General features: G+C 54.4%; 1 protein-coding gene across 1 annotated transcript in view; it reads right to left on the bottom strand.

The window, feature by feature from the left end:
• NTNG2 (netrin G2) overlaps positions 1-18,068 on the bottom strand; it is an 87,748-nt gene that overhangs the window by 2,990 nt on the left and 66,690 nt on the right. The window contains exons 4-6 of the mRNA XM_029063917.2: positions 15,705-15,877; positions 12,958-12,984; positions 1,330-1,497 (exon numbers count right to left, since the gene is read on the bottom strand). Of these exons, the coding sequence (XP_028919750.1) occupies positions 1,330-1,497; positions 12,958-12,984; positions 15,705-15,877 (368 nt within the window). The remainder of the gene's footprint in view (positions 1-1,329; positions 1,498-12,957; positions 12,985-15,704; positions 15,878-18,068) is intronic.

Below are 18,068 nucleotides of genomic sequence, written 5' to 3'. Positions count from 1 at the left end.
TCGTCGATTCAGTCAGTGGTATTTACTTACTCTCCCAAGTACTTCCTATAGTGCTCCGTACAAGGTAAGAGCTCAATAAATATGAGTGAATGAAAACCCTGTATCTACCCCAGTGCTTAGAACAGTGCTTTGCACATAGTAAGGGCTTAATAATAATAATAACGTTGGTATTTGTTAAGCACTTACTATGTGCAGAGCACCGTTCTAAGCGCTGGGGGAGAAACAGGGTAATCAGGTTGTCCCACGTGGGGCTCACAGTCTTCATCCCCATTTTACAGATGAGGTAACTGAGGCACAGAGAAGTTAATTGATTTGCCCACAGTCACACAGCTGACAAGTGGCAGAGCTGGGATTAGAACCCATGTCCTCTGACTCCCCAGCCTGGGCTCTTTCCACTGAGCCGTGCTAACAAATACCCGCATTATTATTATTACTGAGCATCTGCTCAGCACTGCAGTAAGCAATGGGGTGAGTACCAAGGAAATAAGACACGTTTCCTGTCCTCAAAGTGCTTGCAATTACCGGATATATGCCCTCCTGCTCCACACTCGTCTTTCATCTGCACCTTTCACTCACCGACTTCTATCTCCCCTTGATGCCCCTCTCTACCAGCCCTACCCCCAACCCTGGGGGGTGAGCTGCCCCCTCCTTCACTGCACATCTGGCCCCTCGTCCCCAACAGCTGGACAACACGTGTCTGTGGATAGTAATGTCTGCAGCTCTGACTGAGAGGCTTGGAGGGAAGGGAGGGAGTGCAGGGGGAATAGCCCTCCCACGAGGTTCAGGAGACCCTGTCCCGGCTGACTGTGATTGTGTCCACGGGGCCCAGGGTCAGGAAACGTTGAGTGATGTTTGGATTATATTGTTTGAAACCCGTTGGATTATCCCCATCAACTGCTGCAGGGGGGCAGGGTGAGTGAGGAAGAGGGGGGTCTTTGCAGCTGGCCTCTAGACCGTTAGCTCGTTGTGGGCAAGGAATGTGTCTGTTTATTGCTATATTGTACTCTCCAAAACGCTTAGTCCAGTGCTCTGCACACAGTAGGGGCTCAATAGCTACGACGGATTGATGGATGGGCCCGGCTGTCGCTCAGCAGTGCCCCCCCCCCCCCCAATTCACCACTCCCCCCCAGCTTTTCTGCTCTCTCTGGTCTGGTCCTCCGCAGGCAGCCGGCCCCTCCACCTGATCGGCGGGGGACGTCCGCGGGGGCTGCAGAGCTCCTTCGGATTCATCTGCGACCTGTTCGTCCCCGCCTGCGGCTCTTCCTCGGTCAGCTAGGGTTGCCCTTCCCGCTTGGGCCCGACCCCGCCCGGCCCCCCGCCCCCCCTTACCTATGCAGACGTTCTCGTCGTCCAGCTCGGCCGAGCCATTGCGGTAGTAGCCTAGACGGCAGTGCTGGCAGTGTTGGCCCCGGGTGTTGTGCTTGCAACTCACGCAGGTCACTACGTTGAGGAAGTCGATGTAACTGCAGCGGTTCGAGTGGCCGTAGCACTCGCAGTCTTGGAGGGGCAGACCGGGAGAGAGAGGGGGAGAGGGAGAGGGAAGAATGAGTTTCTCCGCTCTCAAGGCAGATCCGGGCCCCCCCCCCGTGAGGGATCCTGCCCTGCCAGGGACCGAAGGCCTACGGAAAAACCCGTCCGGAGGCAGGGGATGCGTGAGAGAGGTGATGACGTTCGGAGGTGACCACGTTCCCCGTGGCCGGGAGAACGGGCTGACCAAGGATCGGGGGTACGGGACATCCTTAGTCCCTTGAGGTCAGGGACTCTATGGTTTTGAACTCTCCCAAGCGCTTAGTCCAGTGCTCCGCACACAGTGAGCACTAGATGAATGCTGTTGTTGAACTGAATTGAAGGCCCGAGAGTGGCACCGGAAACCTCCACCTGCCCTTTCTGCCCAGGGGAGGCTTTCGAACCGCCGAGCGTCTGGGGCGGAGCCCTTCCCGAAAGTCTCACACACTCCGTCGTTATGATGGACTCGGGTCCTGGGCCCGGGCAGAAGAATGAGGTGAAGAATGAAAGTTGGAAGGGGGAGGAGGCAAATGGCTGGCAAGGCCCAGGATGTATCGCAGGACAGGCATGAGGAGCAGCACACGCAGGAGAGCATGCGAGAGGAAAAATACACTCAGGAGATCGTGCGGGAGGAGAAAACAGCAGACCTCATGCGTGTGAGATGCTGCAAGATGAGATTTTTCTCCCCACGGCTGTTTTGGAAAGAAAGGACACTGGACGGTCACCTCACACTGGACAGTCACCTCCCACATGAAGTGTCAGACCTTGTAAAGTCATTATCCAGGCAACAGGTGTTTGAGGGGGTATTTCCTATGCTCCTCTATCTCCGGAGGGGAACGGACATCAGCTGGTCCCAGTGGCTCTTACCTGATCTTGGAGATGTGTCAATTCCAGGCCGTGAACAGCAGATCCTGGATTGTCCCCGACATTTTGGTTGGGGGATCTTTAGCACCCAGCCCACCTGGAGGGAATTTAACTGCCCCACTCCTTCCTGAGTAATGAAGGCTTTAACAAAGTTCTGGAGGCGCTCTGGGCAACTGGCCACTAGTAAGCCTCCTGATTCACCCCACATACCAGATATAAATCTAGAAGTGTTGGGAAAGCTGTCTGGGCCCCAACAGCCAACCCAGAGAGAGGCCCTCCCTGAGTGTCCACAGTCAATCACGTTCCTCTCCCTACCTTGGTCCACGGTGTTGTAATAATAATAATAATGTTGGTATTTGTTAAGCGCTTACTATGTGCAGACCACCGTTCTAAGCGCTGGGGTAGATACAGGGTAATCAGGTTGTCCCTCGTGAGGCTCACAGTCTTCATCCCATTTTATAGATGAGGTAACTGGGGCGCAGAGAAGTGAAGTGACTTGCCCACAGTCACCCAGCTGCCAAGTGGCAGAGCCGGGTATCGAACCCATGACCTCTGAGTCCCAAGCCCGGGCTCTTTCCACTGAGCCACGCTGTACTAACTTGACTTACCAGACTCCAGGCCTAGGGCCTTCCCTGGAGAACCAGGCCAGCCTGGAGGTAGAACTATTTCAGGAAGCTGCCCTCCGCGCCAGACCCGTCCTTGACAGCACAGACCGCTTGCCTCTGGGAGGAAAGGGGCCTCGGAACGTCACGGGTGAGTCCCCGCTCCCCAGAGACGGAGCAAGGGTTGAAGCGGGGAGGGAGGGAGACTGAATTTGAAATTGCTTAACTATTGTATGTGTCCATCTCGGCCTCAGAAGCCTACAGGTCAGCCAGTGTCTCTTCCCTCCTCTCCCGTCCTTACTCGTTCCTTTACCCGATCGAAAGGCAAAGCCCAGGGCCCTGGCTTTGCTGTTTCACCTCCATCTTTCCCTTCCCCACCGCACAACTCCTTCTTACCTTTAAACGTTTCGATGGGCACCACCTGGGCAGAGTTGGGCTTGAGGCGGAAAAGTTTTGAGATCTTGGCAGCTTGCAGAAATGAGAGAGGGGCTCTTTGGTCAGGTGGGGTAGGAGCCCAGGGCGGGGATGGCCAGGGCCGACCTGGGGTAGGTTTTCCCTTATGCCAATGGACTAATCTCACAGGTCACTCTCTGGGGCAGTGGGGGGAGGTGGGATGAGGGGGTGGGATTGAGCAGGCTAGCGTCCATCACAGAGGAATCTCCAAGCCAGAGGTTCTCGGATTCCCACTCCCCTTTCAGAGTGGTCAGTCCAGGCACAGAGTGGCCGACGAGCTTGGGAAAGGTCACGAAGCATGCCTGGGAGAAATCCAGGACAAAAACAACGTAGCCTAGTGGCTATAATAATAATAATGATGATGATGATGATGGCATTTGTTAAGCACTTACCATGTGCAAAGCACTGTTGTAAGTGCTGGGGGGATACAAAGTGATCCGGTTGTCCCGCATGGGGCTCACAGTCTTCATCCCCATTTTACAGCTGAGGGAACTGAGGCACAGAGAAGTTAAGTGACTTGCCCAAAGTCACACATCTGACAAGTGGCGGAGCTGGCTATACAGGCCCGGGAGTCAGAAGGACCTGCGTTGTAATCTCAGCTCCACCACCTGTCTGTTATGTGACCTTGGGCAAGTCTTTTCACTTTACTGTGCCTCAGTTCCCTCACCTGTAAAATGGGGATGAAGACTGGGCGCCCCATACGAGATAGGGACTGTGTCCAACATGACTAGCTTGTACGTACCCCACACTCAGGACGGAGCCCGTCACACAGAAAGCGCTCGACGACTACCATAAAAAAATCCCCAGCACCCCTTCAACAGCCAAGGCCGCGTCCCCGACCACCGACTCTGCCTCAGTAAGATCCCGGGGCCGTGCTGCTTTGACTCGGCGAGCGGAGGTCCGCTTTTCCACCCACCCGCCCATCCTCCCGTCGCACTAAGGCCTCCTCTAATGCACTTGCACAGACAGACAGACAACTACAGCAGCGGAAGTAGCTACCACACACCACGGCGGGTACCTGGCTCTGCCCGTTTCCTCCCAGCAGAGGGTGATGAGGGCCCTGATTTGCTCTTGGGGGCGGCTGCATGGGACGGAGGGCAGAAAGAGACAGTAACCCACCAGAGAAGAAGAGCTGGAGGGGTGATCCCTCAGAGGACGGCTGCCAGAGGGGAGAAATCCCAAGCTTCACCCCCTGTAGCACCTCCCCGGACTCCGTCCTGCCTAAGGTAGTTTCTCATCCCAAAGCTCACCTTCCCACAGGCCTAAAAGTAGCAGCGTGGCTCAGTGGAAAGAGCAGGGGCTTTGGGGTCGGAGGTCATGGGTTCCAATCTCGGCTCTGCCACTTAGCTGTGTGACTGTGGGCGAGTCACTTAACTTCTCTGTGCCTCAGTGACCTCCTCTGTAAAATGGGGATTAAGACCGTGAGCCACGGGGGACATCCTGATTCCCCTGGGTCTACCCCAGCGCTTAGAACAGTGCTGTGCACGTAGTAAGCGCTTAACAGATACCAACATTATCATCACCGTTATTAAAGACGATCGAGTCCTGACTGCAGGGACCTACCCCCAAGGAGCCGTTCTGCCCCTCTGTGGGAAGCGGGGAGAGGGCAGGGTTGATCCTCCCCATTTTTCAGATGGGGAGACCGAGGCTCGGAGAACTGATCCAGAGGAGGTAGTCGGGCCCGAAGCCACAGAGCCCGTCAGAGGCTGACCTCCCTGGGCAACCCAGGAGTCCAGAGTCCTAGTCCCCCCCGGCCTCCCGGCCCCAGCCGCTGGTAGGGCCAGAGGCGTGTCTGGGCCCTGCTTGAGGAGACGGCCTCACCTGGCCTGTCCTGGGGAGGCTCTGACCGTCCCCCCTGGGAGGCGCCCGCCGCCACTGGGGCCGCAGCCTGCGAAGAAGTCGCTTGAAAGGATGGGAGAAAAGATCAGCTGTCCTCCCCGCTGCCTCGACTTTACCAAAGACCCGCAGTCCTCACCCCGCCGGGGCCTGTTCCTCTCCCCTTGACCGCTACCGGGCCGCTCCTCCAGCCGGGCCCACCCTGCCAGAGAAATACCTGGAGGCAGGGGACTCTGAAATGTTCCCCTCCTCAGAGTCAGCCCACTCCCCTCCTGGGATACAGCAGGAAAATTCTCCCAGACCACACCTGCTCCCGGAGCAGAGCCTTAAACAGGGAGAAAGCACCCCCCGCCCCACACTGTTGTCTCTCTCCTCCTGCACAATGGCCCCCTCTTCACCCTTAATTCATTCAATCACATTTATTGAGTGCTTACTGTGTGCAAAGCACTGTACTAAGCGCTTGGGAGAGTTCAGTATAACAACAGACAGCACTAGGCAGCTCTAAGTGAGGCCTCCCGGGGTGGTGCTCAGTCAAACAAGGATTCGACTAAGGAGAAGTCACCCCCTGCCCCCCACCCCCATCCTAAGGCCTGAATCCCCACCCCTTGATTTCTACAGACTGTTTCTGGCAGGAGAGCAGAGGTAAGTCTTTTCTAACAGCCTGACCTCTATATCTACTTTATAGAGTCGCACACCCCCTTAAAGTCAACACGTAATTGCACCTCCCCTTCCCTCTCCCCTCTTCTCACCATAACCCGGCAGACCTCCAGGGAAAACACAAATGGCAGCCACTCCATCCTTTCTCCTCTCTCTCTCTCTCTCTCTCTCCCCCCGCCCCCCCAGCAAGGAAAAGCAGCAGGAGCTATTCCAATGTTGTTATGCTGCATCCTCCCAAGCACTTAGTACAGTGCTCTGCAGGCAGTAAGTGCCCGATAAATTCGATTGACTGCCCGATCCGGCAGAATACCAGCACCTGGTCTTTGCCTGGAAGTTGCCCCAGCAGCAAATATTCCATCCTTAGCAGCCAGGTGAGGGTCAGTCAGGTCTTGAGCAGATGTGGAGTAAGAGGTATTAGGGGTTACCAAGGGCAGGCCTCCTGCATCCTTGGGACTGGGCATCAGAAACCCAGAGACTACATGAATAATGATGCCTCCTGGTATCTCCTGACCGAAGCTCTACAGGAAGAGCCAAATCAACTTAGGTATAGGCATTTGCCAACCCAACCTCCTCCTGCGGGCATGGAGAGTGGCAGCTACCTGCCAAAGTGAAGCTCTACTTTTCCCTCAGAGGACATTAAGCAAGACCTCTGTGATCCCCGAGAGCTCCACCCTCCAGGTTGGCATCACGGAGGACCGTTGCTTGATGGGACGAGATGGTCAGCCCCTGCTCGGGCTCCTCTCAGTCCAGTAAGACGGGTTCCCCGAGGCTCCCGTTATTGGGGAGTAATTGGTTTAAACCCGAAGGGATGGTTTCCAACCTCGGGTAGGATGGAGAACGAAGCCCCGGCTTGTTGTGGGCGGGGAATGTGCCTGTTATATTGTTCTACTGTAATCTCCCGAGCGCCCAGTACAGTGCTCTGCACACGGCAAGCGCTCAATAAATAACGATTGACTTACTGACCGGGCAGTCTGAACTAGACGAACGGCAGGGTGGCCTTCCCTGCCCCTCCCTAAGCCGGCTACGGCCGAATCTGAGGACTGGCTCCCCCGGGGGCACCAACAGTGGAGTCTGTGCTGGACGGAAGGCCGCTCCTCGCCTACCTTCTGTGCTGCCGTTAAACGCAGAAGCGGGTAGCGGGGTGCCCACCTGCACGGGGGCAGCAGCCGATGGCCCGGGGCGCCCTCGTTGGGGAAAAAGAAAGGAAAGTCAGGCCACGCAGTGGGGAAGAGGCAGTCCAGGAGCAGGCTTGGACCTTACCAGATGAAAACACTGGGCTTCTTCTCTCCCTCCTCCTCCTTCTCCTCCTCCTCTTCCTCCTCCTCCTCCTCCTCCTCTTCCTATAACTGCTCATCCTCCTCTTCCTCCTGTTCCTCTTCCTCCTCCTCTTCTTCCTACTACTCCTCATCCTCCTCTTCTTCCTCCTGCCTTCCTCCTCCTCTTCCTCTCCCTCCTGTTCTTCCTCCTTCCTCCTGTTCCTCTTCCTCCCCTTCTTCTTCCTACTACTCTTCATTCTCCACCTCATCTTCCTCCTCCTCCTCCTTTTCCTCCTGCTCCTCCTCTTTCTCCTGCTCCTCCTCCTCCTCTCCCTCCTCCTCCTCCTTTTCCTCCTGTTCCTCTTCCTCCTCTTCTTCTTCCTACTACTCTTCATTCTTCTCCTCCTCTTCCTCCTCCTCCTTTTCCTCCTGCTCCTCCTCTTCCTCTTCCTGCTCCTCTTTCTCCTGCTCCTGCTCTTCCTCCTCCTCTCCCTCCTCCTCTTTCCCTGACCTCACTAGCTCTAAATCTTCCCCAATCCCGAGCTATATCATATCCATCCCCAAGAGCCACCTCCCAGTTACCACACCACATGAAGTGCCTAAAGGAGTAGCAGAGGCCATGACCACTGATGAGAGGAACTCTGCCTCTACTAAGGGCTATTTGGGTCCACGCTGGCAACCGATGAAACAGCCCTTGGGTGGAAATTCCCTTGAAAGGCAGCTGCCACATAGCGTAACTAGATTTTTATCTGACTCCAGACATGGTCATCCACCCCACACAAGAGAATTGGCATTCCGTCTGTCAATTTACGAAACTGGCCGGTACTTTCCAAGCTCTCTCTGCATCGAGAGAAGCAGCGTGACCTAGAGGAAAGAGCACAGGCCTGGGAGTCAGAGGATCTGGGTTCTGATCCCTGCTCCGCCTCTTGTGTGCTGGGTGAACTTGGGCAAGTCACTTAACTTCTCTGTGCCTCAGTTATCTGTAAAATGATTCAATCCTTCTCCTTCCTTCTTTGACCACGAGCCCCACGTGGTCAGGGACTGAGTCTAACCTGATTTTCTTGTATCTACCCCGGCACTTAGTGCAGTGACTGGCACACAGTCTATTAAACTGGCACACAAATACTATTAAAAAAAATCCCCCAAACAGATACTCTTTTAAAAAGACAGGACCCCTATAATCTGAAGAGCTGAAGATAATTCAGGTTATTTCCAGAATGTAGAAAAGGTCTCACAAATCAGGGGCTTGGCACTGTACGAAGTATTTTTGCAGCAGTGATTTACTGGAATTCAACATACCCTTTGCCTCAGAGTTTGCTCTGAGAGTTACCCCGACTCTGCCTCCACTACCTCCTCTAGAAAGAGAGAAAAAGACACCAACTTCTCTTCAAATCCAGTAGACTCCATTCCAAATCGAAACTACACTCTTGCCTTGCTATCCCTAACTCTTCTCTCAGAATCCTACTTCCCAGTTTAAGTATCGCCATCATTGGTGTCCAACAAGTTGGATTTCTCTGCAGGATTCCACACTGTGCATTTCGTATTTTAATGGAAGACACAACACAGGAAGGTTGTCGGGGGGGTGGGGGAGGGGAAGAGAGAGAATAAGTAAGAGAGTCAGAGAGAGACAGAGAGAGAAACACTCTGCCCAATTTCAAAGACTAAACCCAGCGGGCAGGAAAGAAATTTGATTTTCTAGCTTCTTAAAGGTGATTAGAAACAACCAAGAGGAGGGGAAGAAAAAAATCTGAATTCTCCAAAGTCTGTGACAGGCAGAGCCCTTTTCAACCATGAGATAGAAGCCTTTAGACATCAAATTGATATTAATATGGTGTTCAATGAGGAGAAGAGAAAGCCCCACACAAATTGGCAAGGGCTTAATTAGAGTCATAATAAAAACGAGCCCTGAAGGCATTTCACTTTTTAGTCATTCACGCACACCTCCGCCCCCCGATCTTCACAGAGCCGGGAAAATGATCCCGCTCCTTCACCGGCCTAACTGGTGGGCCTTGTCGGAGGCACACCGCGTCCCTGGCTCTCGACAGGGGACTCTGGAGTGGGTGGGGAGAGGGGTCCGGGGTCTCCTGGCTACCAACTGGAATCCGGTCAGACGGCCAGAGCCGGATGGATGTTCTGAAGAATCAAGGCACGGGGGGGTGGGGGGGGCCGGAAGGACGTCTCCCGAGCCGAACCCCGTGGGGACAGAGGGAGGAGGGGATATGTGGAGAGTGACTCCTAGCTCAGATCTTCTGGGGATGATCTCAGGTGCAAATGAAAAACGTTCGCTAAGGAGGCCGGCGTCATGTGCCACAGACAGATGGAGGACGCGTCTGTTCTTTCCAGAATTAGTGAGCCGGCATTATCCACTCCTGACAGGCAGGGCGTGTCTCACTGCTGGCACGGGCATCCCCTCCGTGGCGCTCGGAGCCCTGGCCAACTCCGGTGCCCCTCTCCGGTCCGCTCAGGCTGGTCCGGGGAGAACAGACTGGCTCACCCCGGGCTTGGCGGCCTGGAGAACAGGGCCACGACAGCCCTACCCACAGGGCCCTGGTTAGAAGGGGTTGTTTCCCCCCACCTCTTGGCTTCCTTCCGTGCCCCAGCCCCCACGCTAATAACGACCCTTTTCAAGAATGTGTTAGCCCTCCGCCTAACCTTCTCCCTGCCCAGTGGTCCCAGTGTCTGCAGGGGGAAGCAGGTGCCCAGCAGATCCAGTTAGAGACTCCTGGTGACTCTAGTCAGTTCTCCAGCCCCTCCTCGCTATCCTTCCTCTGGATGCCTGGGCTTTTCTGGGCTTGGGCTTTCCTGGGCCTCTCTGACAGGTTCGGGGATGGGCAACTCAAATGGCCGTTTGGATGAGACCCCTGGAGGATGGGGCCAAGGCTGTTGGCTGATAAAAGGAGGAAGGAAACTCATCCACCCCGATGGGTTGAAAGAGGGAACTTCCAGAGCCTTGGGGAGTCTCCCAGCGTGGCTCAGTGGAAAGAAACGGGGCTTGGGAGTCAGAGGTCATGGGTTCGAATCCCGGATCTGCCACTTGTCAGCTGTGTGACTGTGGGCAAGTCACTTAACTTATCTGTGCCTCAGTTAGCTGATCTGTAAAATGGGGATTAAGACTGTGAGCCTCACGTGGGACAACCTGATTACTCTGTGTCTACCCCACGCTTAGAACAGTGCTTTGCACATAGTAAGCGCTTAACAAATACCAACATTATTATTATTAATGCCACCTTATGCTCCTGTGGGCACCCAAGGCGGGAGGTGGCTAAATTGGGGGGATCGGCATTGGGGGTGGGGAGGAAGGGGGTTAGTGACCGCCGAACCGGTATCCGACCCCATTCATTCAATCGTATTTAGTGAGCACTTATTGTGTGCAGAGCGCTGTACTAAGCCCTGGGAGAGTACAATATAACAATAAACCGACACGACTCCTGCCCGCAACAAACTTAAGGTCTTGAGAGGGAGACACCCTATAAAAGCAAGGATGCCAGGATAACTCATCTTGAACCACCGTGGCCAGCTGCACCCCCAGGCTCACGTAGGTAGGTTCAGAGGGGACTCCGGGAAATGCAGAATGGAAGCTGTAACCCTGTCCTCACTGCCCGGTGGGGGAAAGCACAAGGGAAGAAAGCAGCAAGCGGCCAGGATGCGTCTTTTGCCCTCCCTCGCCCACCCCCTCAACCTTCAGTGGTTCTGCCCTGCTGCTCAGACAACCCAGAAGGTGTTCCGGGTACCCAGGGTAATGGCAGGATTGCAGGGTACAGGGCACTGCCTCTTCTGCGGGCACAAATGGGAAGTTTCTTCCTGGTTCCTCTAGATTGTAAGCTCACTGCGGATAGGGAATGGGTCTGTAATATTGTTATATTGTATTCTCCCAAGTGCTTAGTACAGTGCTCGGCACACAGCGAGCGCTCAATTAACATGACTGACTGCAAGGACAAAAGCAATTTGCTCAGCCCGTTTCCAGATGTCCTCTCCAACAGTCCAGATGGGGAAGGCTGCCCGTGGAGTCGGGAGAGGGGAAGGAGAAAGGAGCTCCGATTATCCCCAGCACCAGCCCCTTGGCCCCGGGAGTGCCACCCGCCCATCCGGACCCCTGGTATAGGTCACAGTTCGGGAGCTTCCAGGGCCCGTCAGGCGACTGGAGCCATCCAGGTCAATTTGTCACACTGGGCAAGAAGCCAAATTGACATCTGATGGGTCTGACATGACATCACTTAACAGCTGCTTCTCTCCTCTAGAGTGCGAGATCTGGAAAATCCTGGGGAATGCCTAGCCCAGAGGGACCACGGCTGCCATTTTCTCAGGTTCCATCATCCCTAGCCGGGGTGGAAGGTCAGGGGCGTCTGTACTAGGGAGGAGGGTTGAGACTGGCTGGAGGCAGGACCCAGCTAATGATGAGGAAGCCGCTTTGTGAGGGACGAGGGGCCACCTGATGACCACTGGGCACCGGGAGGGACAAGGTGGGAATGGTGGGGGCAAAGGGGCCGGCTGTCTTTCAGATGAGGACTGCCAGGGCAGGCCCAAGACTGGCAAGTGACCAAAAACATAACAGGCGGGGGTGGGGAAGTGGGGCAGGGAGTGTCATGCTTCTCTGCGTGGGGCTGGTAGGCCCTGCCAAACCCGCAGGTGGAGGGAGAAATCATCACAAGACCAGGTCCCGGTTCCCTTTCCTCTCTACCTGGCTGGGCTCCACTTATCTCCCAGTCCTAAGGGCTCAAGCTGAGACTACCTCAGAGAACCAAGTTCCTGGAAATCTCCCAAGAGCGAATTTCTGCCCCTCCCTCCTCATTCAGGAGACAGTCACACTGATGGCTTCTCTGACCGGTCGGCCCCACACCCCTGGTCCAACCTGCACACTGCCCAACTAGACTCTGACTAGGCCAAAACCCAGGCCCAGCCCCAGTACAACCCGAAGGAGTGGGAAGGCCCCCACCTGGCCTGACCCAGGGTCCAGATTCCAAGCTCGACTTTAGGCCAGGTCGCGGAGGTGGGTGTCTGAGGCGGGCCGCTTCGGACCTTTAGAGGCAAGGGGGAGCTTCGTCCTCAAGGACGGGTGACACCCACAGTGGGACTGCATGCCTGCGTATGCACTGATCTGAGGAAGTCCAAGCCCCGGCGGTCCAGGGGTGCACGTTGGATGTGTACGTGGTGTGACTTCCGCTCCACCTCCCACAGATGCTGCATCTCTGGGCGCCAAGAGGTCCCTACGCGCTCCCTCGACTGGATGGGTGGGCCTGAGGAGGCCCGGCACAAGGCACAAGCCCGGACCAACCGACCTTTTTGCCGCCCTGCCGAATCCCCGGCCAAAGGCTGGCTCGGGCCAAATCCGGGGTCTGAGCCGACGCGGGGCTCCAAACCCACCATTCCCGGACTCTGAGGAGGCAGGGGGTTGGGGGTGTGAAGTGAAGTGACGGGAGGGTTGGGAAGATCCCTCGGGACCCTTCTCTCCAGTCCAAAGAGAGACGCTGGGCCACTTGGGATGAGCGGGGATGGGGGTGAGGTCCAGTGATTCCACTTTCCAAGGCGGCTCTGACGAAGCTCGTGGGGAGAAATCGGAAAGAGGCGGGGAGCCACGGTAAGCAGAAAAATAAACGGACAGAGGTATCGGAAGATATTGGTGGGACCGAAAATGACACACTTAGAGGCGGGGGAGACGTATCGGTGGAAGACCCCAACGGTAAGTCCACGCCCCTTCTCTTTTCTCTCTTACTTTCAGGGTTGTGCTAAGAGGCGCATGCACTGAGGAGATCAATACCTCTCGTTTCCCTGAGGTTTTTACTTACTGCCAAAGGCGGAGCCTGCAGCTGCACCTGGAGGGGAAGAGAGAAAGGACAAGGTCAACGGCAGCGAGGCGGTTCGGTCTCCTTGGGAAGGACAGTCTAACGCCAAGGACGGCACCGGGCAGGTCAGTTTCAAGCCACTGAGCCCTAAAATGCCCCCCTCGTGCCCCCTCCCCCAGCCCCGGGGCTTGGATCCTGAGATATTATTATTATTATTGCTACTACTACTAATGATGATGTTAATAATAATAATAACAATAATGGTACCTGTTAAATGCTTACTATGTGCCAAGGACTGTTCTAAGCACTGGGATAGACACAAGTTAATCAGGTTGGACACAGTCCCTGTCCCCCTGGGGGCTCAGAGTTCCTATTTTACAGATGAGGCCCAGAGAAGTTAAGTGACTAGCCCAAGGTCACGCAGCAGACATGTGGCAGAGCCAGGATTAGAACCCAGGTCCTCTGAGTCCCAGGCCTGTGCTCTATCCACTAAGCCACGCTGCGGAGGGGCTGGAATTAATCTGGGGAGGGACCTAAGGTCCAAAGCACAGGAGGGAACTTCCAATTCCTGCTATTCCCAGAGGCCTTCCAGACCCCATTCCAGGTTATCACAAACTCACACCTGTGTTCTCCCGCCGCTGGGGAGAGCAGCAGAATCCAGAAGGTGGAAACAAGAAAGATCACAGAGGTTTCTCCTGAGCAGATGGCCCCGGACTGTGCCTGTTGGTGGGAGAGTTGGGAGCCTCTCCACTGTGAGCACAAGATGGGCCAGAACTCAGAAGGTGGTTTGGATGGCCGATGATGGAGAAACCAATCCCAGACTCTTCTGGCCATCAAGGTGTCAGGTGTCCGAGAGGAAGTGAGAGGTGTCAAAGAATTACACTGCCAGGGATGGAGGTGCTTTGGGATGGAAAAGTCAGACAAGCGGGGGAAGGAAAAGAGTGGGAGAATGGAGCAGAGAGATGGGGAGAATGGGTAAAGACAAGGAGGAACGGAGATAAAGAGACAAATAGGGCAGGAAATTCAGGAGGAGAGGTGGGAAGGGAGAGGAAATGCGAGAGAGGGAGTGAGAGAGAGACAGGGAGTCGGAGAGAAAGCAAGATGAAGAGCGAGAGAGAGAGAGAGATGGGGAATGAACAAGAGAGACAGCGACTGAGAGAGAGACAGGGAATTAGTGAGACAGGAAGTGAATGACAGAGAGATGGAGAGTGAGAGAAAGGGACCACGAGAGAGAGCTGGGGAGTGAGAGGGAGAGAGATAGGGAGTAAGAGAGATGGGGAGAGAGTGAGTGAGAGACGAGGAGTGAGCGAGAGATGGGAGCTAGTGAGAGAAAGAAGAGTGAGTGAGAGAAAGAAGAGTGAGTGAGAGACAGGGAATAAACAAAAGAAAGACAGGGAGCAAGTGAGAGAGATGGGAAGCGAGGGAGAGAGATGAGGAGCGAGTGAGGGAGAGCCGGGGAGGGAGGAAGAGAGCCGGGGAGAGGAGACTAGCAGTCAGTGAGCGTGGCAGCCCCAGAGCGCTCTTCTGAGTCCCTTTGAAGACACACAAGGGCTTTGCAGTAGCTGACAAGTGTGTTCTCTTTCAAAGGGCTTGGTCGTCTCCCATCCCCAGCACACACACAACATTCCTGTCACGGCCTTCACAGTCTGTACTTCAGCTTTGATCATCTTAAAGCCGGATAAATCTTTCACCCCCGGAGAGGAGAGGAGAAAGGAGCACACCCAACCTCTCCCCCTGCGCGAAGGAAAGTCAGAGCTGCCGTGGCCGCTGAGCTGGGTGTCTCCCGAGGAGGCCCCCGGGGCCAGCGAGTCCCCTAGCCCCGGGGTCATCTTACCAACCACTCGGTGTACGAAGCTGATCTGGGGCCCTTGCCCCGATTCTGGTCCATAACCCAGACTCTAACAACACAACGTTGAGTACCCGATTTGGTCGGGATGTTGGATCCCACACTGACTTTTTCAACCACACATGTTCCCGGAGGTGAACTTCACCCCCGGCGGCGTCTTCTTTGAAAATGAAGGTCAGCGACAGATAACCCAACCTCTTCGCCGTAGCTGCCCGGCTCGCTCCAAGCTAATTAGAGAAGCAGTGTGGCCTAGGGGAAAGAGCACGGGCCTGGGAGTCAGGAGGACCTGGGTGGGGAAAATGGGTAAAAGACAAGGATGGTTCTAATCCCAGCTCTGCCACTTGTCTGCTGTGTGACCTTGGGCAAGTCACTTCGCTGTGCCTCAGTTACCTCATCTGTAAAATGCGGATTAAGACCGCGAGCTCATGGGGAACAGTGACTGTGACCAACCAATCTGCTTTGCTCGTATCCACCTCAGTGCTTAGTACAGTGCCTGGCACATAGTAAGCACATAACAAATACCACAATTATTATTATTAACAATGTTGGCATCACCCTCCCCTTCCTGGACGTGCCCTCACTATCATCGCTGGGGAGGGACTGGGCGACCGAGGTTCCAACACCCAGAGAAGAGAAGGCATAATTAGAGTCGCGAGGTCCATTCGGAGAAGCTGAATGCGTGTCACCGAGGAGCTGTTTCCTGGGCCTAGTGATGGTCAGACAGAAAGGAATGGGCTTATGTTGCAGCAAGAGGGACTGAAGTTAGACATTAGGAAGAACTTCCTGCCCGACTGAAGATGGAGAGTCCGTTGAGCACTGTCAGGGATCCCCAAGGTACTTCTCTCTTCAGAGACCTGTCTGTGAGAGGCTGGCCCGGAGACAGGGGGACGGACGAGATACGTACATGCGTTGGGGGAGCCGTTGGGGAGGGGCAGGTAAGAGCCGGCCCGCCACGACCGGGTTCGGAAATTCTTCTTGCACTTGCCGCAGTCTTGCCCGGTGGTGTTGTGTTCACACTCGCACTGCAGGCTGCCCTCTTTGAAGGAGCACACGTTGGCGTGAAGGTTACACTTGCATCTAAATGATAAACAATAAATAATGATGGTATTCGTTAAGTGCTTATTATGTGCCAGGCACTGTACTAAGGGGTAGACACAGGCAAATCAAGTTGGATACAGTCCCTGTCCCATGTGGGGCTCACGGTTTCAATCCCCTTTTTAATAATAATTAATAATTATGGCATTTATTAAGCACTTACTATGTGCCAAGAACTCTACTAAGCACAGATGAGGTAACTGAGGCCCAGAGAATAATAATAATGGCATTTATTAAGCACTTACTTTGTGCAAAGCACTGTTCTAAGCACTCGGGGGGGATACAAGGTGATCAGGTTGTCCCACGTGGGGCTCAAAGTCTTAATCCCCATTTTACAGATGAGGAAACTGAGGCACAGAGAAGTGAAGTGACTTGCCCAAAGTCACACAGATGACAAACAGTGGATCCGGGATTAGAACCCATGACCTCTGCCTCCCAAGCCCGTGCTCTTTCCACTGAGCCATGGAAGTGAAGCGATTTGCTCAAGGTCACACAGCAGACATGTGGCAGAGTCAGGATTAGAACCCATGGCTTTCTGACTCCCAGACCCGTGCTCTCTCCACTTTGCCATGCCGCTTCATCGTAGAGATGGGGACAGTTGGGCAAGGAGTGGACTTGAGGTGAGGGAAAGAAGGGAGAGGAGAAGAACGTCCCTATCCCTCCTCCTACCTTGCCCTGGGATTGCACCTCATTAGACGGAGCCCATTCTGCCATCGAAACACAACGTTTTGATGAGGGAAACCCAATGTTTTGCCCAACCTGGAAGGTCCTTGGCTGCGCCAAGAAAAAAACTGACCAATCTGGCTGGTGACTGAGTGCCAGGGGAGGACGGAGTTCCTTTCTTGAATGTCTAACGTAGCCCGAGGCCAGATCTGGCTGGTTGGGACGGTGATAACGATACCGAATAATTATGGCATTTGTTAAGTGCAAATGCTGTATTAAGCATTGGAATAGACACAAAATAAGCAGGTTGGACACAGTCTCTGTCCCACGTGGGGCTCACAGCCTAAGTAATAATAATAATGTTGGTATTTGTTAAGCGCTTACTATGTGCAGAGCACTGTTCTAAGCGCTGGGGTAGATACCGGGTGATCAGGTTGTCCCACGTGAGGCTCACAGTTAATCCCCATTTTACAGATGAGGTAACTGAGGCCAAGAGAAGTGAAGTGACTTGCCCGCAGTCACCCAGCCGACAAGTGGCGGAGTCGGGATTCCAACCCATGACCTTTGACTCCCAAGCCCGGGCTCTTTCCCCCGAGCCACGCTGCTTCTCTGGAGGAGGGAGTAGGTGTTAATATCCATTTTACAGATGAAGTAACTGAGGCACAGAGAAGTTAAGGGAATTGCTCAAGTTTACACAGCAAACAAGTGGTGGAGCTGGGCTTGGAACCCAGATCCTCTGACTCTCAGGTCTCTGCTTTTTCCACTAGGCCACATTGCTTCTGCTTCTTCATTTTTTAAGTGCTAATTATGTGCCAAGCCCTAAGGTATCCTGATGGGATGCAATCCCTGCCCCATATCGAAATTACAGTGTAAGAGGGGAGGACAGATATTCTATCTCCATTTTACGAGTCCAGGGAAGTTAAGCAACTTGTCTAAGGTCACCCAGAAGGACAAGGGGAGACCTAGGACTAAAGCTTGGCTCTCCCGACTCTCAGGCCCTTGTTATTTCCTCTGGGCCATGCGGCTTCTACTTCCTCTCCCTCCACCTCCAGGACCCGAAGAGAATTCCCTTTCTGCCAATCAATCAATCAATCAGTGGTATTTATTAAGCACTTACTGTGCGCAGAGCACTATACTAAGGCAGATGACAGGTTTGGTTGATGTATTCCCTGCCCGCAAGCAGCTTAGAGTCTAAAATTCCCTGCTAGCTCTCGCTCCTCCTTCCACTCCTTTATCGTCTCCCTTCATTTCCCCCTCAGCCTTGCCTTACCTCTACTCGATTTCTTCTCTTCCCTCCATTTCACGGTTCATCTCTCTACCATTTCCCCACCCACCCCTTCCAGTTTTGAAGATCTTTTCTCGGTCTCCGTTTCCTACCCCAGGCTCCGCACCTTCTGTCCCCATCCCGAAAGCTCGGAAGATCCTCCCGGTGCAGTTTGCCCAAGCCTCCTCCGGTCTATCACTCAAGGAAAACCTTTCAGCCCACCTCCCCCAGGAAGCCTTCTCTAAT

This window comes from Ornithorhynchus anatinus, chromosome 4, assembly GCF_004115215.2.
Source record: "Ornithorhynchus anatinus isolate Pmale09 chromosome 4, mOrnAna1.pri.v4, whole genome shotgun sequence".
NCBI classification, from domain to species: Eukaryota; Metazoa; Chordata; class Mammalia; order Monotremata; family Ornithorhynchidae; genus Ornithorhynchus; species Ornithorhynchus anatinus.
This window is presented reverse-complemented; position numbering and strand designations above follow the sequence as displayed.